Source organism: Passer domesticus, chromosome 1 (assembly GCF_036417665.1).
Source record: "Passer domesticus isolate bPasDom1 chromosome 1, bPasDom1.hap1, whole genome shotgun sequence".
Classification (NCBI taxonomy): domain Eukaryota; kingdom Metazoa; phylum Chordata; class Aves; order Passeriformes; family Passeridae; genus Passer; species Passer domesticus.
In genome coordinates this window covers 27,417,974-27,440,222 of record NC_087474.1, presented here as the reverse complement: position 1 = coordinate 27,440,222, position 22,249 = coordinate 27,417,974, and the positions used below count along the sequence as shown (strand labels likewise).

At 34.8% G+C, this 22,249-nt stretch overlaps 1 protein-coding gene and 1 long non-coding RNA gene across 9 annotated transcripts in view; both read left to right on the top strand.

Annotated features, from left to right (window-relative positions):
• DGKB (diacylglycerol kinase beta) overlaps nucleotides 1–15,731 on the top strand; it is a 332,462-nt gene extending 316,731 nt beyond the window's left edge. For all 8 annotated transcript variants that reach the window (XM_064411308.1, XM_064411310.1, XM_064411314.1 and 5 more), the window contains 3 exons: nucleotides 1,249–1,369; nucleotides 3,104–3,164; nucleotides 13,263–15,731. In XM_064411308.1, coding sequence (XP_064267378.1) covers nucleotides 1,249–1,369; nucleotides 3,104–3,164; nucleotides 13,263–13,370 — 290 coding nt within the window. In that variant the 3' untranslated portion in view covers nucleotides 13,371–15,731. The remainder of the gene's footprint in view (nucleotides 1–1,248; nucleotides 1,370–3,103; nucleotides 3,165–13,262) is intronic.
• Nucleotides 15,732–17,137: 1,406 nt separating this feature from the next.
• On the top strand, nucleotides 17,138–20,610 carry LOC135295456 (uncharacterized). The gene is made up of 3 exons (XR_010357568.1): nucleotides 17,138–17,295; nucleotides 17,518–17,589; nucleotides 19,814–20,610. It is a non-coding gene; the product is annotated as an uncharacterized LOC135295456 (long non-coding RNA).
• Nucleotides 20,611–22,249: the final 1,639 nt, after the last annotated feature.

The window sequence follows — 22,249 nt, the reverse complement described above, 5'->3', positions numbered from 1 at the left end:
TCTATTTGCTTTTAATATATTTTTTCCCTCATCACAGTACTTCTTTCAGTTAATTACCTTCATTGAAAGCCAAAGAAGTGAACAGAAAAGACTCCCATTGAAACTTTGGAATAGCCTCATAGATACGATTTTTAGCATGAAATTTTACCTTCATTAAGGGTTGAGGGGCTTAAAATACACAGAGCATTGTGGTCTCTTTTCTTTGGAGTTTTCAGTGTGATGATAGACTCCAACATTTTATCTCAATGCTTTGCTTCACTGAACAATGTACCTTTTGGAAACATTGACGTTAACAGCCAATTTATAAAATACACATATTACACAGCTAGCAAAGAAATGTTTCTTTTTCTTGTCCTTTTGGTCTTGGCACCATGTATTTATGCAGGAGAATATAAAACATTTCATGCTAAGCACTCTAGTTGATTCTGGATAATATTTCATTACCTTGCTTGGTTGCTTCTGAAAGCAGACTGCTTATTACTATTTAGGTATCTGTACCTGAAATTCTACACAGAATTTTTCCTTACTCCTTGAAGCTAAGTAAACTAATATTTATTTTAAAACTTTTAGAAGTTCAATACCAAAGTACTATTTAGTCAAAAAGAAGCGTGAAACAATAATATATAACTGCGTGCAAACAAGCATGATGAAGTTGGAAAGCTAGGTGGATAGTTAAGGTGTTTTTCTTCCTTTTTGCATTGCCTGTGTGTACTAATTAAGACACTGATCCAATGCAAAAAATAATAACATCTCATAATGATAATGCATGCACATTAAGGGTGCATTGGAGTTGTACACATTGTCTGGAAAGTACTGTATAGAGGAGGATCCTGTAGGGTCTGGAGCACTGACTTTTTTTTTGCAGATTTTAAATATGTGTTGAAAAAATAAAAAGCATAAATTTATGCACTGTAAACATCTCATTCTTTGTGTGTCAGGTAACCAAAATGAAGGAATGTCTTTTATTTTCTCATATAATGAAATTATTTATTTAGTCTTCATGTATTAAAATAAACCATGGATATAATTATTCTATTTCAGAATAATTTTTGTTAGGATATTGTAGAATCATGGGCCCAGTTGTGTCCAACTTAAAGCTGCAATTCTCCTCGGGAATAATAATTTTTGCCAGTTCTGTTCTCCACATCTTTTATTATCAGTTTGTCTTCTGACACTTCTCATTGGTCAATATGACTGCTGTCAAAATGCTGTCAAGACAAAATGTGGATTTTTTTTCAACTTTTGCAGATCTAAGTGACCAGCTTATGGAAGTGGTGGGTCTGGAAGGAGCCATGGAGATGGGACAGATATACACAGGTCTGAAAAGTGCTGGAAGACGGCTTGCCCAGTGCTCATCTGTTGTCATCAGGTATCAGCAGCTTTAATTTACACTGCAGTGTTGGAGTGCAGCTGGAGAGTTTTATGTATTGACTTTCTTTTGTAGTATAATAGTCATAACTATTTATTATTTTTTGTTGAAGTATCATTTTTTCATACTAAATTAATGTATTCCATCCATATTCTATGCCTAGACGTCTTCCTTTCTTTAAATGTGTCACAAAACTAAAAAGAGGTATTTACATTCCATCTTCACATGTTGTATTCAAGTGCCATTTTTTGAAGAAGTATTGTCAAGCATTTGGAGCAGAAGGAATAAGCCATGAACATCTTGGGGTTTATTGTTGACATATACTCCATGCAATTTCAAGCCAAAAGTAATTTAGCATTACTTTGTCACATTTTAACCCATTTATAATGCATACCACACCAGGGAATAGTAGTGTGTAATTAGTAATTGTAAAGCACTTTTTGATCTGTGGAAGTCAAAGTGCTCTGTTTTTAATTTATTTGTTATTTACTGAATTCTGACAAGCCACTATGATTAAATCTATTGGTATGTGCGAGCCGATGATGGTGGAGTACTCTAATTTCATTGTGTTTTATAATTTCTAAGATAAGAACATTCACAATAGAGTAAACTTGAATTAGAACACAAGGAAAAAGTAATTGTTCTATCTTTTGGATTAAATAAGGACTGAAAAGGAATTGACCGACTCTTTTTCAGTCAAGAATTCCTCAGTAAGAATTTTCCAAAATTTATTAAACCCATAAGCTCTGGAATTATGAGCCTAAAACAGAAGAGCAACAATAAAAAAATAAGTAGGAACCCTTCATGAACTATAAACTGAGAACTCATTAAACATTCTTCCCTTCCTTCATTTATGGCCATAGGTGGTAGGGCATAAGTCCATGAAATGTTAGTTTGTTTTCAAAAACCATCCAGTCCAGAATTTCCATTGACCAACATGAGTCACTAATTTTTCCGTTATTACATTTATCCACTCCATGCTGTTTCTAATAGTCTTGTATGCATACAGCTACTATACAAAAAATACAGTTGGAAAATATATACAAAAATATGGTTGGAAAAGACCATAAATGTAGTAATTTTTTCTTTTCTGTTCTCATTTTGTTACACTTTTCTTAATGTGACACCCAGAACTAGAGAGGGAATACTGTCTGTATCTTTCTGTTGAAATCAGCACCCCTTTGCTAACAATTCAAATTTATAACATGGCATGTTAAACACTCTGAATATAGTGCAGACTTCATTCTCTGTGACTGTTCTGACTAACTCAGACACAGTGATTCTAGTAAGTGGTGATGATAGACCTAAAATTTTTTTCTCATTTCCTTTATAGTAGAATAATATATATACTATATACTCGTGCAATCTAAATTATAAAAAATAGCACAAATTTGTTTGTCTTTTCTGTTAGTAAGGTTTCTTCCTGAAGTTATTGTGTCATTCATTCGTTATTTCACAAATTACAGACTCTTCTTCCATGAAAGAGTAGTGTAATACTAGCAAGATACATTAATATTTGCCATGTTTTTGCTTTGTGTGTTGAAAATCAGACTAAGCTTTTAAAGTTGACTAGGTTACATTTGTAAGCATATTGAGTCATACTGGAAATTTCGTAGGAGTTTAGGGTGAATCAGGGTTATATCTGTATGCCATCACATATGTGCCTTTTCAATAAATACATTTATCAATTTTTTCTAGTTTCTTTTTCTTATATGATGAAATTTGTACCTTTAGGACCAGCAAGTCTCTGCCTATGCAGATAGATGGGGAACCTTGGATGCAAACTCCTTGCACGGTAACTGCAACTGATTATTTTTCTTTCTCCTCTTTTTCACTGGTAGAAATATTTCTTGTGTTTAGAAGGCAACTGTTTTCATCAGTATTAACTCACTTTTCTTGAATAACATCTTCACAAACTGTTTTTATATACTTCAGTACTCCCTGTATTTTTAATTTATCATTCTGAATTCAAACACAGGTTAAAGTGGAATTAAAAGACATCTGTTTCAGAAGTTTGGAAAATACTTGAGGAGTGCAGTCTCAGTATCCCTTTACCCAATATGACCATTTATTTATGATGGTGTATCAGATTTAGGCTCTCTATTGCTGAGGAAAATTCAATCCTTGTTTTGATGCTAAAATGTAGAAAGTAACTAATGTTAGTCTTAAAATTTAGAAAGCTTTTGTATTGTGTTTTTCAGAGTTCATATCAAGAAAGTTTTATTTAAAGCTGAATTCTTAACTCTTCTGCTTCAATTTTACAATAGGACTAATATTTTTTAAGTCCTTAGAGTTTAAGGGGTAAATAAAGGAAATTAATTCGTTTCTTGTTTCAGTACCCGCACATATGAAGTGAGAGCACACAAACATTAATCAGGATAGGATAGGATAGGATAGGATAGGATAGGATAGGATAGGATAGGATAGGATAGGATTAGGAACTTTGAGTGACTCTTTAGAGACAATGCAAGAAAAGGTGTATCTGTAAGAACTCTCCATTTTCATCTCCAATAAATTATAGAGGCTAACCAAGCATTCAGAGAGGAGGCTGAAGAAAGCCAAGTTCTTTATTGTCCTGTGTAATCTTATTAGTATGTTTTAATATAAAGTTCTACTAATTTTGCTTCCCTAAAGAAGACCTGTGCTTTTAAGTAGCTGAATTGCTGCAGCCTTGCAGCTTGTAAATATGACAAAATAGTACTCTGACAAGGAAGAAATCCCACTACATACAAGTGGGAGCAGTTTTCAAAAAAAAGGGTACTGGATTCCTCTCACGAGCTTTATGTTGCTGGTAGGATTAAAATTTACACAAAAAATAAAAGTAGTGATGTACAGGAAGGTGCTAATGGGCATGAAACTGATAATATATGGGTTTGGATGACAGAAGAGGATTGTGGTAGTTCATGTTTACCAGATACACCGTAGTGTACAGCTGAACAGTGTGAAGAATGCTGAATTCTCATTCTCTAGGGAAGTGCTCAGATTCTGCAATGTGAGGAGAATCATAGAAACACATACTGTGTGAAGGCTGAACAGTCAGGACTTTATGAGATTTGTTGCAGAAAACCATTTGGAGTTATGAGATATCATTATCTTTACCTCTTCTACAATGGTGGTTCAGTGCAGAGCAACAGCACTGAACCCGGCTTATTACTTACTTATTTGGGAAAAAGACATGGAAATTTTCAGTTGCCAGATTACGGAAGAGAACTTATGTAAGGTTGCTGGCAATAACATGTGCTTCTTTTTTTTCTTTTTTTTTTTTTTGTCCTGATGCTTGCTCTGTGCAGAATCCCTGTTATCTGATTGATAATGCTAGCACAAGCTGCCAGTGCAATTGAGAACAAACCTGGAAAAAAGACAGTTCTTACATTTCAATTACTGTCCTGAGGAAACAGTAAATTACTGTTGACAATTACTGCTGTCCAGTTTTAAAGGGGATAGAAAAGGGGATAGAAATGGCATATACTCTTCTGAGGAACCTATTCTTTTTGCTATACCATTGTTATGAGAATATACTTGGCACTATGTAAGAAAACCATGGTGTTGAATGTACTTGTTTAGTCTTTGAGGAACAAATACATGCACTATTTGCTATACCAATGCACTTCTATGAATTTAGATATAGTATTTTTTTTGTTATTTTATTCATTTTTGTGGGGGTTTTTTTCTGCTGAGCTTCAATATTTATTGCAATAGCTCCTTGCACTGTTGTATATGTGCCACCCTCTGTTTCCTACATCTTACAAAGTAAAAAATATATATGGTCTGACCTCTTTCTTCCCCACTAATTCTAACTACAGTAGAGGTTTTTTCTTTAAGTTATCTGCAAGTTGATAGGAATTCTTCCTTAGATAATAGGAAGATAATACCCACCTATGTCCTTAGACATAGGTGGATATTGGGTTTCTCTCAACCAAAGATCAAGATTTGATATCTGAGTTTGTGCTTCACAGTGATCTTTCTTTGGAAGCCAAAGCATACTTGATCATGTAAATACCAGGGTGATATCTGTGATGTGTATCCAAACCAGAGTCTATGCAAAATCCCCAAAAAATCAAAATAATACTTTAGGCTTAGTCAGCTATGTAATCAGTCATTTGAGCCAGCAAGAGCTCACATTTCAAAAAACTGATAAGGAGGACAATATAAAAATCAAGAGGTTTGTCTTTTTTAGAGAAAAAACTGCCATTTTCTCTCAAAATGAAAGCAGATGAATAATGACACATTTTTTTAATTAAAAAAAAAACCATCATGGCCAGATAAAGAACTCTCTATGTTTAGTTCCCTAGGACACTTGTGCTAATTTGGCTTTCCTTTCCCTTTGCCTCTTAGGAAGTTTCGTTCTTTAGTCCTTATAAGAAATTGAGGCCTATATATAAAGATGTATTGTGCATCTTTATATAACTTCCTGCATTGTGCAGAGACATGGGGAGACCTTCCCAGGCTACCTTTTCTCATTAGGATGCTGAGGCAAGGCACTTACTAGTTTACTGGCTATGTTGTTTGAAGGAAGAAGCTGCAGTTATGTTTGGATATACCATCTCACTAGTTTTAGGAGAGAGAGGTCTGCACCTTGTTAGGTTGCACACATCAGTGAGACACAGCAGCTGAGCCTCAGGTTTTTGATTCTTTTGTGTCCCAGCCAGAAAGCTATTGTTAAAAAAAAAAAAATAACAAACCCAAACAGCAAAAAACAAAACCTGCTATCTTTCTCTCTTCAACTGTCTTTTATGAAGGTGAAATTTTTTTTGGTATCTCAGGAACTTCAGTGTCATCTAAGTTCAGTAGTGTTAAGGACTGACCTATAAATATTACAGAGACTAAGTGAGAAAGAAGTTCATAGAATCAGCATGTATTGAATCAACTCTTGCCTGACTTGCAAGTACTTATGCTCAAAAGTACTTTGCTGCATTGCTTCAGGTTTTGATATAAATGAGAGTATTTTCCAAAAGAAATTCAACCTGATCAAAATTCTCCTGGTTTTCTGTTGTGCCTATTCAGGAAAACAACTTTGGCCTCAAATCCCAATTCTATATGGGATACAGCCTGCACATGCAGGCTTGGAAGTTTACTTCCTCTTGAAGGAATCAATATGTTTCTCTTTGTGGCTTCTCCTTTTTGACTGGGAAGAAAGTTTCACACAAATAGCATGAGTTGCTGACACTGTCCTTTCTCATGCATACGGAGGCCATGCTCCTCCAAAATGATACTGTGAGCTCTGAGAAAATATTGTGGAATGTGGTCGATAATGCAGTGGTTTCCAGAAGCTGTGATCAGATTTTTCCGTCCTGTGATCAATTTTATGAGTAAACAAATTGTTGTGTGTTTCTTTTAAAATCTTCTATGATATATTGCTTATGCACCTATCATCCCTACGGGAGAGCGGGTACACAGTCATGTAGGTTCTGTGCATCCTTAAAAATGTGAGTGGCTTGGTGTAAAAATCTGTCATCCAGAATTATTCAGTATATTGAACACATGCAGAATGCAGCATCTAACGAAGTCACTCTGCTCTGGTATAATGAGATGAAGCATCTGAGCATCAAATTGTATTGTTTTCACTGTTTTTTTTATAGAAGACTCTTTGGGAGAAGGAAAGATAATGTTAATATTATGTTAAACATCTTGTCTGATTAGCTGAGGAGGAAATTCTATCAGAGCTCTCCCAGACAAATATAGCAACATGAAAGATATCTATGGTTTCACCTGATCTCCAAACAGGTCATTAATAGTAATGAAACTTCAAAGACTCTCAAGTTAATTCAATAAACTTCTAGCTTTAGCCATCAGGGTTTTTTTAAGAAAAGTAATCTTTCAATTTAGCTACATAAATTATTAGCAATGTTTTGAAAAAATCTATAACAATGTTCCATCCTAATTAGAAATAACTGCAATTTATGTTCTTTCATCTATTCCTGACTTGCTTGGCATGATATCTGAAAGAGTGTCAAGCTTCTAGAAACACTAGATTAAAAGTAGAAGAAAGAAATGTCCGTAGAAGATGCAAGAATATTGCTTAAATAAAGAAATAAAAATAAAAACCCATAGTCAGAGCTCACCTAATGGTTGCCAGAAACAGTTTCACGGGTATCTGAGACACAGTATTTTCAGAATTGTTTCCTGATTGTATACTGTTAACTTGGAGTAAGTCATGGAATAATGTTACACAAAATTAGTATTTCAAAACACTGTAATTTGAATGCACCTTAAAAATAAGTTTAGAATGAGTGGTTTCTCTCCAGTTTTTCCTTTAGTCCCTAGATATGTGATGAGCCAGGGCACAGGGATCCTACTGTACTGTAGTTAGATACAGAGAGAAACAAGAACTTAAACCAAACCAAGCTGTGTGCCAGAGCTAGGTGAGAAAACTAAAAGAGAGTTACAGATTTGCTTTTATACAGATTCATTGTTTCCAATACCTCACACATGACATGAAGCAGCAGCAGCAGCTGTATTCCAGACTCTGTCGGTAAAGTATCTTCTTTCCAAGTCTCTGGTTGTACCATTATTTTCTTATCAGTCTTTATAATGAGAGAATTTGACCTACTGCATCTGCCACTTTAGAGCAAACAGGAGCTGGGTCCTAGATATGGTGGCTGATTTCAATAAAATGTTAGCCAGTTGTTACATAGTTAACCCAAAAATGAAAATCACTAGAGAAGACTTTTGATGTTATATGAAAATGCTGCACTTTTTTTCCCTTTTAAGAAGCAATGTGCATTCTGTTCCAAGGCCAGATTGATTTCTTGAGTTTTTAACATTTTATTTTGCAGCTGGGCATTATTTTTTGTGGTCACAGGTACACTGCACTTTAATTATTTTTGTTTATGTATGCGTATTTTTTTCCTTAATTTCACAACAGTAGTTTTTGTAATTGACAAAGCAATTTACTGCATGTGTGCTTTCTGCACCCCAGACAAATACTCTAGCATGTGTAGTGCACCTTTCTTTCCAGTTCAGATTGTTAAGAAAAGAATTAGTTGTGACTAATTGCCAATTAATTTGCAGTGGTTTTTGGGAGGAGGGGGAAAAACAATTGCACCTACTAATTAAAATTTAAAATATTCCAGAGTGTCATCTTTAGGTATCTGTGGAATACATAATTTCCATTTCAGTTCTGTACTGGATCTGTAACAACCCTGAGCTGACAGCTCTATTAATTTAAAACCTCAGTGATACCTATTAGTACAAAACATGAAAAAAATGCCATTAATCATTTATTTTAATTTTGCAGCTCTGTCATTTTCTCAGTATGTTTAAAAATTATGATGACACCGTAACGTTTTCCAATCTACCTGTGTGAAGGGGAAACGGATCACACTACTTAGGAGAGAGACTAGAGTATATTATTAGAGCTTAATTAATGCCAAACTGATTAGATTTGATTGCACTTTGCACAATAATATTGTTTAGAAATTTATTTAAGATGTGTTGCATAATGCTTTTAAAACAACTAGTCTAGATCTGAGAGGTTTTGCCCGAAATGCCACATGATGCAAGTCACAGGTTAATTTTGCTCAGCAGTGCCTACATTCTATCCCTGTGATTCATAACATGATTCCCCATACACTCTTGATCACCTAAGGAAGAGAAAAGTATTTGGTACTCCTGTGATAGAGAGGAGTTTCATCCCTCCATTTCCTGTAAGAGGAGCAGCATTTGAGTATCCATACTGTGAGAAAATCCCCTTACCCTCAAAACAACCAACATCTAAACTCTGCTGAGAACATGTAAAAAAGTGACCATAAAGTAAAAGATCCAGCTGGATAAGGCTGGGGATTTTTTCTGGCAGTTTCTTCTGTCTGTCTTTAAAATACAGTAATATGTTCTTTAACCTTAATTGAAATATTATCAGCAGAGCTGATTAGCTCTGTTTCCAGTTTTCTATTGTCAGCTAGTGCAATACTTTAGAACATGTATTTATAGCACTATGTCTTCTGAAGTAGTAAATAGTAAATGTTTAGGCATTCTTTGAAGCATAAAGGTAACCAGCATATACTGCAGAAAAAGGAACATGAAAATAAAACTGACTGACCTAAAAGATACTGTTATCATGCTAAAAAATTTGATGCTCACTGCTTTTCTTATAGTGGATATTAATGTGGCTTCAAGGCGTTTTGAAACTCTGACCTGCTTCTAAAACAAATAAAGGCCTGGTTTATGAGTTTGTAAGTATTTTTAGTATCAAAAATTCAGGCTGCCTCTTTATCACAACATTTTCTATTGACATATAGGAAGATATTATCATCTCTTCTTTTGAGTATTATGCTCTTTCAATTTGACCTGGTGTTCCTTGCCATGAATACAATCACTGGACATACTTTCTAATACTGGAAAGGTGATTTCTGCAAATGCAAGATTTTTCTGCAGGATAAATATTTACTATATATACCAACCCTCGTGGGATAAAATCTTGGCTTCAATTAGTAAATAAGAGGTTTTTCATTGGCTTCAACATTTTAAGTTTAGCCTAGAATGTTGTGGAGCAGACTTACAACAAAAATCCATGGTATCTTAGCAATTCAGGTGGCTACATATTTACCTCTGAAATAGAATTCTGTTATTTTCTGATTTTGTCTATATTTGAGTATACATTTATGCCAAGTATGTAAAATAATTTCTTGTTTGTTTGGGGGTTTTTGTTTGTTTGTTGGTGGGGTTTTTGTTTTTTGGGGTTTTTTTGTTTTGGTTTTTTTTGGGGGGGTTGGGTTTGGGTTTTTGTTGGTTTTTTTGTTCGTGTTTGTTTAGGAGAGGGGGGATTGTTGTTTTGGGGTTTTTTTTGGTTGGCTGGGATTTTTTGGGGCGGTTGTGTGTTTGTTTGGTTTTTTTTGTTTTTCTTCCAGCAGCAATTCAGGCACTCAGTTTATGTTTAAAATGTTCTCTATATTACCCTCAAGTTATTACACATTTTCAATAAATTGAGTAAGTGATCTCAAAAATAGTTTTCCAGAATTCCATAGTAATTTCTATGAGTATATGTTATCAATTCCTAAAAGTAGAGTAGGTTAGGATTTTGGCTTTCTGGATTTTTGTCTGTGCAATCTCTTTTTTTCATGTGCATGTGTGTTTGTGATTCACAGGTAAATCTAAGAAACATAAAAAATTTTAAAGGGTCTTTTTTAAAACTTTTATAATTGTGTTTCCACTAAAAAAAAGACATGAAGATGCTTGCTGAATGGAAGAGAAACTGAATGGTAAACATTAGTCTTTAGACACTTCCCTGTATAAACACACATAGAATCTCTACAGAGCTATAAGTGGGAATTTTTAACTTAACATAGACTCTGTTGCTTCCAAGATCTCTCTTTCTCTCTCTCACTCTCTTTTTGTCCTGCTATAGAACACTTTCAATGTTAGGCCCTGCTTTGACCTACAACACTGTTTCTCTGTCTGAGATCCTCAGTGCTTATTCCCATCTTGAAGTGAGCACTGTCACTTGTCACCCAAACTCACAGCTCCAACTCTGGCAGCGCTGCCAGTGTGAGAACAGAAGCAGAAGTGACAGACCAGGGCAGAAATGCAGTGCCTGAGAGTATTGAGAAAGACAAAATTAGCCTCCTTCAGGCAAAGTACTGCAATGGTTCAGAAACATACTGATCTTTTTTCATCAGCCAAAAATAAGATGTTTCAATTTATTGAATTTTTTTTAGGGTAGGTAATTGAGGAATTTGATGGTTATCATTGTTAACCAATGCAATGTTAATAGAAATACCATGACTAAGTAAAAAATATATACTTTAAATTTACACTTTATTGCAGCATTTTCAGAATACAAAATATTTTACACCATTGAAATTGTGCCTATTTATAAAGGTTGAAAATATGTCTTGGAGAGAGGCATATAGGACTCATCCCCATGCATGGTAGTGGTTAATCATGTTCAGGCATGTTAGCTGATCTCAGCTGATAGGAAGCAACATGCTGAAGAGGTTGTGGTCTCTGAAACAGATGGCTCAAGCCAAGAAAGAACATTACAAATGATAAACATTTACTCAGTATGTAATTGCATTCATCCTGAGGAGCATTGAACAGCCCCAACCCGACACGCAATCTGTACAGGGTCTCAGGATTACCTCACCCCTTCCTACTAAAGCCATCTTTTGGGCTTTGCTCTTTTATTCACTTTAGGATGGAATTACTGTGTTTTACCTCAGAAAGGAAATTTAAAGGCATTCCTACTGCCACGTCATGGCCAAATCTTGCAATAAGCTAAACCCTTTATGACTTAAAAAATTCACTCCTACCAGCTGTAGGTTGCTTCATGTCATGATCCTCAGGATCAGGTTGATATCATCACTGCTCCTGATCTCCAAAATACATCTTATGAAGCATGTGGAAGTTACAAAAATAGGCAGTTTTCCAGGACCAGATCATCAGCTGGTACTGACATCAATGGAAAAATGCCAGCTTACCCTAACTACAGATTTGGCTTCCAGAATGATGCCTGAAGCAGAATTTATTGTGAGAAAATATATTGGTGCCAGTCTTTGAAAGCCACAGTTATTATCCATGTGAAAGTAATCTACATTGCCAAGAACCCCCCATATGCTATATTCAATACTAATGAGTAGTGTTGACAAAAAGAGGTCCCACATGAAATTTGAAGTTAATGAACTAAGGTGGCATGAAAATGAGCATTTGGAGAGTAGAGTAAAGGCTCTAATAGAGTTAAACCAAGACACAGACTCTGTTGAGATTTTTATGTTTCTGTCTTCTTACATTGTAAAGTAAATTTCCACCCCAAGAAATGTCCTTATCTATATTTTAATGAGCCTCGCCACGTGACATACATTTTTTGTTTCATTTACTATTAGTGAATGACAAGTGAAGGATATTCATTTTAACTTGAAAATGTCAGCTATGCACTTTAAGAGATATATTTTTCCAGTTTTTAATGAGGTGGTGTTTCTTTTTGAAAGAGATACCCATCTCTGATGTGGGTACTATGCAGGTGACAACTGATATTTAATAAGTGATGGTTCTTGTATTAGTCGTAGTTCACTAAAGAAAATGTCTCGGATTGCTTTTGAAAAACTCCTAACGTCACTAGCCCAAAGGCAAGATGTGACCTTTTTATTACATAATGAGAATCATTTATTATCTTACAATGTATCTTAAAGTCACAGACAAAATGCCACTTTGATAATTGCTTTCAATTAGCTTTGAGCATAGCATACATTCATAAAATGTCTTCTCTAATTTAGACTTGAATTAGAGAAAATTGCAGACATAATCTACTTTAAGGTTGTCTCATTTAAGGTGATTCGTAGTTCTATATCAAAGAAATCAAAATGGGTGGCTTTAGAGCAGTATTACAAAGTGTTTTAAATAGTCTTTTCAATATTTGAGTCCATTCTATTAACAATTAATTAACAAATTAGAATGCCAGTTCATCTTTTTGGACCTTTTCTTGTGTATTAACTTTATACTTTTGTTCACCATTGCTGTTTTGAAATCAAGTACTGTCCTGTAGTAAAAGAGTACAGCTTGATTAGATGTATAAATAAAGCATATAAAGACATAGCTTGTATCTTAATAACAGGCAACAGCTTGGTCTGTCAGCATGTATGTTCTTTCCAACTTTTAAATTCTTCCTCAACAGCAAGCAATAAATCCCACATTCAAAAAGATTGTCTATTGGCATGTATTTTATTGTATGTGTTTATTAATTTTTTGCGTATAATTTAAATTATTTGTGGAAAAACTATTACACATAGACTGGTCTAGTGCATATGGAACATCATTCATAAAAAAACCCAGGTATTTTCCTTTCAGCTTCAATTAAATGATGCAGGTCTGGAAGTTATATATAAAGATAAATCAGGCATCTCAGACAGTTGGAACTGAACTAGCTCAAGGGGTAACTCTGTTTTTCTTCTTTCTTCCCCAGATAAAAATTACTCACAAGAACCAAGCCCCCATGTTGATGGGACCACCTCCAAAAACTGGTCTTTTCTCTTCTATCATCAAAAGAACAAGGAACCACAGCAAGGAATAAGCCTATGTAGTTTAGTTTAAATTAAAAAAAAAAAAAACCAATTAGCTTTGTTGGGCTTTGGAATATTTATGCTGGGAATCTTTCAAGAATTTTAGAATATCTTCTATTTGCAAAATCTTGGATTTTGGTTTAACTGTTCTGTAGCTGAGCTGATGTAAAACTATGCTACTAGAAAAAAATGTTGTCACAGTTTTGTAGGCATTTTGCATGATGAAAGCAGATGTTTACATACAGTGATACAGCATATTTTTTTGTTGCATGCGTTACCATTTACTAATCTGTGGTCTAATTTTGCCATGGAATACGGGAAGAGAATGTCATGGATAATTTGATTTTCTCTCTGTTCTGTTTCAGCTTTTTCTACTACAATATCCATATGCCATAAGTTCAATAGTATCTCTTCAATCAAACATCTTTACACGAATAGTCAATCTGACCTGTTTCAGAGTAGAATCATTGCAGGTCTCATTAACCTGTATTTTTAGTTTATAATTTCTTTCTATCCTGAGAATATTTTTATTCAACAGTATAAGTATTAAAATCCTGTAAGTTATTCTGATAACTCCTATGTACATGAGTAACTGTACCTGCTGAAAACATCTAACAATATGCACAGTATAAATGGTCATGATTGTTCTTGTATAAGTTAGATAAAGTTTTTGTTAAGATTAAAAGTTGATGAAAGTTTGAGCAAAAACTTTGGGACTAAGAAGATCATGCTGAGTGAAGATAACAATAATTGCAAAACTAGCCATCAGTGTTTGTTGAAACCCTAGAATTATTTTCATAAGCAATACATCTCTGTAACATGGCAAACCTTAAATCATTTTCCACAAAGACCAATAGCATAGTGCATATGCACACAAATAACCAAAGCTCATGCCTAATTAAAGTGCATTTCCCACCAAAGATTTAGTGAAGGATGCTTCAGAGAAATGGGTTAATGCATAATTAATCAAACTCACTAGAGTAGACTCACTTCTGAAAATTTACAGTTCTTCTGATTGCATTGTCAAATGTCCAGACAAATGTTTGGGTAGGGAAAAACATTAAATTAATTTCAAGTAAATACTCACTTTTCATTTGTTTCATAAGTTGATTGACATAGGAACATATGCTAAATATTGATACATAGATACAAACTAAATATTAGAAAACTAAACATATTTTTTATGTCATAATAATTAATAAATTCATGCTATCCATAATTACTCATCCCCTAAGTTAATCGCTCAAGGAAATGATGACCTGTTGCCTATTACCCTTTTGTAGTCTGCTATCTGAAATCCAGACATTTCTTGTCATAAATTTTGGTGAGGCAGTTGCTCAGGTTTTAACTTTCTTAGCTCTCTGAGAGACTTCCTAACAGCTTAGAAATCATAATACAGGGATTTGCCTGAGGTTTGCACAGCACTGTCTAATGTTGAAGGGAAGTCGAAGAATGGCAATTTTTTTCAGTCTTGCATATAAACAATCTCAAGCAAAACTTTTTGTGCAGTCTTAACATTGTTCTTTGTTCAGAGTGAGCTGCTTCTCAGCTCTGCATGTCTTAAGTTCTCAGAGATTTCATAAAAAAAAACAAGGAAAAAATAAAATTTTGCTTGAAATGCATGATTTCCCATTTTTATCCAGACTTTAAAATGTTAATTATTTATTAAATCTATTTTTCTATTGATTCATTCATCCATTTAAAAAAATAATACTTCATCATGCTGTAGTGCACGGTACTGTGCATGTATTTAAATAAAGTTACTATCATTTGTTCCTCAGTATAAGAATTCAACAGAGTCCTAATTTATATAATAGATATTAAAATAAAAGTCAGTATATAGTTGGTAAGGATTATGTCTTTGAAATATACAGTCTATGTTCTGTAAACATTAGGAGGTAAATGCCAATTAATGTTTTGTTCAGCATTAGGTAGAAAAATATGAAGGTGATTATTCGCTAAAATTAAGATCTAGTAATTCACCATTCTTGGGTCCAGTGGTGTTGACATTTACAGTTACCATAGGAGTAAACTAGTATTTTTCCTGTGCATTGCAAAAACACACACACACAGAAGCATTTGATGCACTGAACTACAAACATGCATAAGTATAGAGCAAAGGTTATTTGCAAAAAGAAGGAATTTGCTGATATAATATTACGTAAAGTGTATATTGGTTTTATGAAATTATGGTTACAGGTGATAAATATTTTCACATAACTTGACATAGAATTTTCTACCAATGCTCTCAACTTTTTTGTGGCAAAAATGTGTTTAACAACAATATATAATGTGTTCTCTATGATTATCTCATGAACATTGTAACTCTGAAAACAAATAAAATTATACATAAGCTATTACTAAATAATGTATGCAATTTTAAATGTGTCAGTCTGTAATAGCAAGTTGGTCACAACACACATTTTTATATAAAGAGGGATAGATGAGTCCATGCCATCAGAATTACATACAATTCTGAATAGACATAAAAAGTAAATCAGATCTGCTCGTTGGTTTGTATAAATTTTCACTGTAACATAACAGAACAGAGCATCCATTATACTGAATTAACAGTTTTCATAGCAGAGACTGTCTTTCTGTTAATCTTGGTTGTTTGGGTTTTTTAGCATGACCTCTAATAATTTCAAATCATCCTCAGGTTGAAAGTATTGATGGTGAAAAGAAAAAGTACAGGAAACATATTATGAAAAGAAAATGGTTGATTAAATGAAAAAGAACTTAAAAATGAAGGTTCTTTTCTTCACTTCAATATGCACAGAGCTAATATGAAATTATTCATTCGTGTAAGGAAAGAAACAAAGAATATATGCATATCTCTACATACAGCTGAAATAGAAGCACTGTTCCTAGGTACACTGAAGAGGGTATCTGCAAATCTTCTACTCTTTACAATGAAACATTCCTTAAGGCTTCATTAATGACATTTGCAATGTAAGTGACAAGTAAAATATATAGGTATTAAACATGACACTAGATTTGCAACTCTTGGATCATTGTGTGTCAACTGGGCAGTGTGCTGACAAAAGAGCATGATGTCTCAGGAAAACTTTTAACTTCTAATATTGGTCAGAGTCTCTCTCATTTCACATGAGTTCCTGTTAAAAAGAAGTGGAAGAATTTCTTGCAGAGACAAATACAGAATTACTGTTTCCAGTACTTTTAAGTACATTTGCTCACTCTTATCTTAATCTTCTCTAGGATTGCATGTACATCACAACAATGACTAGCTAATATCCAAAATTATTTAAAGCAAATAAAGTTACAGATTTCAGCATGTTTCACAATATCATTGTAAAACAGAATATAGTCAGCTGTGGTATGAAAGGCAGAAAAATCCCTTTTTTATTTTTCTAAGTCTTTAGGTTACTATTTGTTTTCCAAGATTACGGCATTTTAGTGATTATTAATGATTTAGGGTACTAGTGGTATTCTACAAGTTACTGCCTTTAACCCCAAATGGCTTGTAACTCTGAGGCAGATCATAGCAAGACCAAGACTTTGAGAAACAGATACTTCGGAGAGGTGTCCCTCACCTCCCTGTGGGAGTGACTGAGGAGAATGGAAGAATTATCTCTAGACAAGAAAGTAGGAGAAGATCAGAGAGCTCTGCTATGGAACGAGGAAATAAAGTGAAGCGAGGTGCAGTGTCATCCACAGAAATGTTTGTAGGCGACCTGGGAGGCCAGATGAAGGCACTCAGACCTAATGAGCAGCAATGAGCTAGATGAATGGGTTAATTACCTTTATCTAGAGAGCCCTTCCATTTAAGGCTAAAGGAGTAAAGTAGTATTTCCTTGCTTTGAATGCAGAAAGGCCTTGAGAAATTTGGGCTGAAGTAGACAATACTACCGGGCCCTTCAGGGGAAGTGAGCAGGACTTGCAAGGAAAGGGGAGCTGAAGGATTGTCAAAAGAAGGTAAAGGACTTTATCTCTGCCTTTCATACCCCGAAAAAAAAAAAAGAAAAAAAATTTGCCTTTGCAAAATAGCAGTTTGCCAGGCTACTAAATGGTTAGCCTGAAAATAAATAAATAAATTTAGAAAGCTGAGGTGGGCCAGAGGAGCACAGCTCAATGTTTTATGCAAGAGCGGTGAAGAACGTGTCAGCCTGTTGTCAGCTAATTGCTGCTTGTCTCCAGCTCCATCAGGTCTGAAAGCATTCTGTTTTCGCTCTGTCCATAAGGAAGGAAACTTCTTGTGGTCCTGCTGAGGTGAGTAAAAGCCTTACTGTAGCCCTGACTGGAAAATGAATAAAACATGGGCGAGACCTGGAAGCTGTTAATGAGAAATAAAGTAATAGCTTAAGATCTGTGGCGTGTGAGGCGCTGAGGGTGTGCTGCAGCAAGGACTGAGGTGGAAACTGTCCTCATGTCTACCAGGGTTTGCTGATGTCTGCCCAACCTGGGCTTGTGCCATGGGGAGCCTGATGGCTCTTATTCCTCGTTTTTGTTCAGACTATGGGTTTTCAGTTGGTCTTGAAATAAGGGGGTTTCACCTTTTCTGGTTTGTGTGTGAAGGTTATCAGGTTCTCTTAATTTTACAAATGCCTCTGAAGAAGAGAAACTTCACTATGACCATTGACTTCCATTATGTGAAAATGCCTGACAGCTTGAAACTATTAATAGGGGAGGATACTTCTAGGCATCTAGAGTCTGGGTATGGTGATATTCAGGGCTGCTTTCTTTCCTTTCTGATTCATGATTCAAAGAGACTCACTGAGAAGCACCTCGGGGCTCTCTTTAAATGTGACTCATACAAAGAGTAAGTGTTCATCAGGCTTTGTTATTTATATTAAGGGGGTTGATGGTAAAGAAGCAGATTCATGTGAGGTACCCACTCTAATAAACATGGAAAATAATGTACCAGCTCTGAGTGAGAAGTAAAGATTTTTAAGTTTTTGGGTCATTTTTTGTACTAGTGTCGATATGAAGATACTTAGCTGCTGGTGGACCTCTTTGAAATAAACTTTTGGTTGGTTGTTTTTTACTGTGAAGGAGCACAGAAATTTGTATTAATAAGCTGCTTTTTTGGACAGGGAAGTGAGCACTTCTTACTCTTTTGGTGAAAACCATCTTTATGAGCCAAGTTGTGCTGGCTAATAAGAAATTGTCAATCTTCAGGGCTGTCATTCTATTTACATTAAGTATGCAAAAAATAGCTCAGGCAATCAAAGCACATGATAACAACTATTCTGTAAATTATTTGTACCTGCAGAGAGAGATTGATGATAGCTCTGTCCCTTGGTGAGGTGGACATTGCAACATGAGCATTGTCACTGTAACTTCTGCCCAGCCATGAGATTAGCTTTTGCAAAGGATGTGGTGTAGGCTTTGTTGGTGTGATGGTTTCTTCTTTTGTTGGGTTTTTGAGTAAATATGGATGTGTTCTAAAACTCTCTTTTTATCCCAGAATGAAAAGAACTTAAACTCTGATTCAGATAGATATATGTTTATCATACACACATATGTATGTAAGCAAGTAAATGCAGGAAGATCTATTTCATCTAAATTGAACTTTACTTCCATATGTTTCAATTCAGTCCATTATTCAAGTTAAAATGAAAGAACGTGTTAATTTAGGTAGCTTTAGAGAATTTCAGGGGCGAAATGGGTGTGTTGGGCTTTTCTTATCAGTAGTATGACCTTGTTACAACAATATATACATGTAGATTAAGGAACTTTTACCTCATTGATATCAATCATTGTTTTCTTTTACTGTAATCTGAATACTTATGGGGTTTTCTTGTTGTTTGTTTTTTTGGTTTTTTTTTCTGGAAAACTACCTAAATCTTTCTTTTAATGTTTCAATACAAATAGATTGCAAGAAGCTTTGAAAGATTTGGTCCAGCTGCCTGATTTACAGAGTAAGCTTGGACTGAGATGCAAATTCAGGCCTTCATATTTTGTCAGTAGTGCTGGTCAAAAATTCCTTAACTTCTGTTTCATCCAAATTCATTCAATTGTGTGGAGGAACCTACCTTCCCTAATCAATCTGCTTTTTCACTGGATTCCTGTTTCAGAGCAAAATAAGACTTACTTTTTAAATGTCAAAATATTTTGTCCTTGAATGTTAAAAGGAAATATAAAGTTTTGTTTGGTTCATTATTTCTGGTTCATTAATGTAGTGATTAGCATTATAGTATAACTGACTCTTCATTTTAAAAAGAAAAATGTGAATAAAATGATGCTATTTTTAATTCATTACAAAGATAATTACTATTTCCTTTAAGAAAAAATTGCAGTTCTTGTACTTGTTCAAGATACTGCAATGAAATTTTCAACCTTTGTGCCTCTACAATTGACAGCAGAGTAAAAGGCTGCTCATCAAATTCTAGTATTTATTTTAAGTACCTGCATTTTTGGTATTCCAGTAAGTACACATCTCCTAAGTATTACATTCAAGGAGTTGCTTTCTCATTGTTTCTCTTTTTTTCAGATGAATTTGTCAGAACAAGTCTACATGGTCACTGGAGGGAAGAGAAATTATGTTATTAAGTTATCCTAATTATTATAAAATAAGTGAATCACAGAAGAATATTTTAGAGTAGGCATTGTAAAACAAGTTATTGGCAAGATCTATTTAATCTAAATGGAACTTTACTTCCATATGTTTCAATTCAAGGCAGGTACAATGCTTGTTTTTATTCTAAGATACAGAAGACACTGTAACTTAATTGAAAATAACCATTCAGTCATGGTGATAAGGCATATATATGTCCTGTAATTCTCAAAATCCCACGGTCTTTAATGCCTCTTAGTGTTTTGGGTGAATTATCAGCTACTACTGTGTGATGGGCAATCTGAACTATTTTACATCAGAGTTACCCAAAACATGTACACTGTCTGAAGTTTTGCTGTCTTCTTTTTGGTCACTGTACGTTTATCACTAAATACTGTCTACCCGATGTCTAACCCAATTGATACCATGTTAAAATTCTTGCTGTGACAATTATCAGACTTATTTTTATGATCTTGGAACACCAGGTTAGTGTGTTCCAAGATCATAAAAATAGAGTTAGTGGACTTGCATGAGGTTAATGGGGCTTTAAGAAAATGTTACATTTCTTTGGCACGAGATAAGGTTCCCTTCTGATGGGAGCCCTGTCACTTTTTAAGATATAACAACTTTCTCTGTCAAAGAGTTGAGATATTAGTCTGTGTGAAATGATTTATAGTTTTTCCTTAGCTTGCCTGCTGAATCTTAGGCAAAAAATAAAAAAATCTTCTGGCCGATGCCAATAGTTTCCTTTTGGTATGCATGTAGAAATGTGTTACCACGAGAGCTAGTGAAAGCATTCAGATATAACCAGAAAAGCTGTGCTGACAACAGGAGCAGTGATCTGTTCCTGGAATCAGACTCGCACAGACAGAATTTGAAACGTTCAGAAAAGGGTTAAACTCCTTTTATTCGTTTCTAGGGTGACTTCTGTCTAAAAATGCAAGAGTACAAGTAGGTATTAAATACGTCTGTAACTTGCCACTGCTAACGCTCATGTCTGCGCAATATTTCTGCTGTTTTCTTATCTCAGATATAGCACAAATGGTAATTTTTAACTATTTCTACTATGTGCTTCCTCCACAAAGCACAGTGCAGTAGCACAGCATAAAAGCAGAATTTAATAAATGCAATAAAAAATAGTTTTAAGGAGCCCAAGATACCTTCTTGTCCAACATCACAGGACAGTAAAGGGATTTGCAGGGAAAAAAACTCTCATAATGCCAATTCAACTTAGTAGAAGTTTGCAACACAGAGGACTTCTAGCCAAATTACAATGTCATTTATTGTTTTGTTCTAGCTTGTTCACAAATGAATTTGGAGAGTTCCTATGATATGATCCTTATCAGAATATATATACACACAATTGCATAAGGGAGGATTGAGAATATTTTGGCAGATCTGGTTCCCCTTACGCGTTTGCCATGCTATTTCTGCAACACCAGTGGGGTTCCCTTGAGAGCATTTAAAGTCCTAATGTGAGTGAGATATTAAGTCATAATTTTGGAGATTGTGATTGAAATATAGCCTTGGTTGAGACAATTTAAACTGAGGTTAAGGATGTCGATGTGAAGTCCCAACTCCACTGAAATCCTTGGTTTGCCATTGCAAGCACTGAGCCTGGGTTTTGTCCCTGCTGTCTTGTGGTAGTGCTAGGAACATCTTTTCTGCCCCAGTTAAAATGTCTGCAAAGGAGTTCAAGTAAGAGATTGAGAAGTTATGTGAATTCACACATCTGTAAAACTTACTGAATGGTTGCACCTGCAAAGTTCCTCACACTATTAGCATCGAAATGAGGTCACCAGGTCTCTTCCTTTCAGCATAGTGCTCATGTTTTCCTTTCTCACTTTTCTACGTCCTTAGCAATCCTGTATTTCCGTCTCCAAAAGCATTAGCTTTAATATGCTGTATTAGAATATATTTTCATCTACACAGTTCTGTTGGTTGGTGGTTAGGCACTAGGCTGAGAAATGGAAATTTTTAATTTCTCAGGTCAAGGAACAAATCAGACTCCAGTTTTCTAGCAAACACTGTAAGCGCTATAAGCAATGTTATAAGAGAGTCCTGCTCAGTTAAAGGACCTGTCTTCAACTCCACCCTCTGAATCTCAAAGGCATGAGAATTTTCAAGCTCCAACTAGGTGGAGTTCACACATCACTGTTTTATTTTGCATCTGCCAATTCACATGCAAATTTTATGGATTCTGTGTGTAACTGTGCCTCTTCTCACCATTCAGAGCCTTAAAAATCTACCCTTAATGTTTGAATCACCCTGCTGGGGTAATGTAATACCGAACTTGAGTATGAATGAATAAATAGCTGCTTTGAAAGCAGCTTTTAGGACTTCCAACAGAATATTGACTTGATAACAAATTCT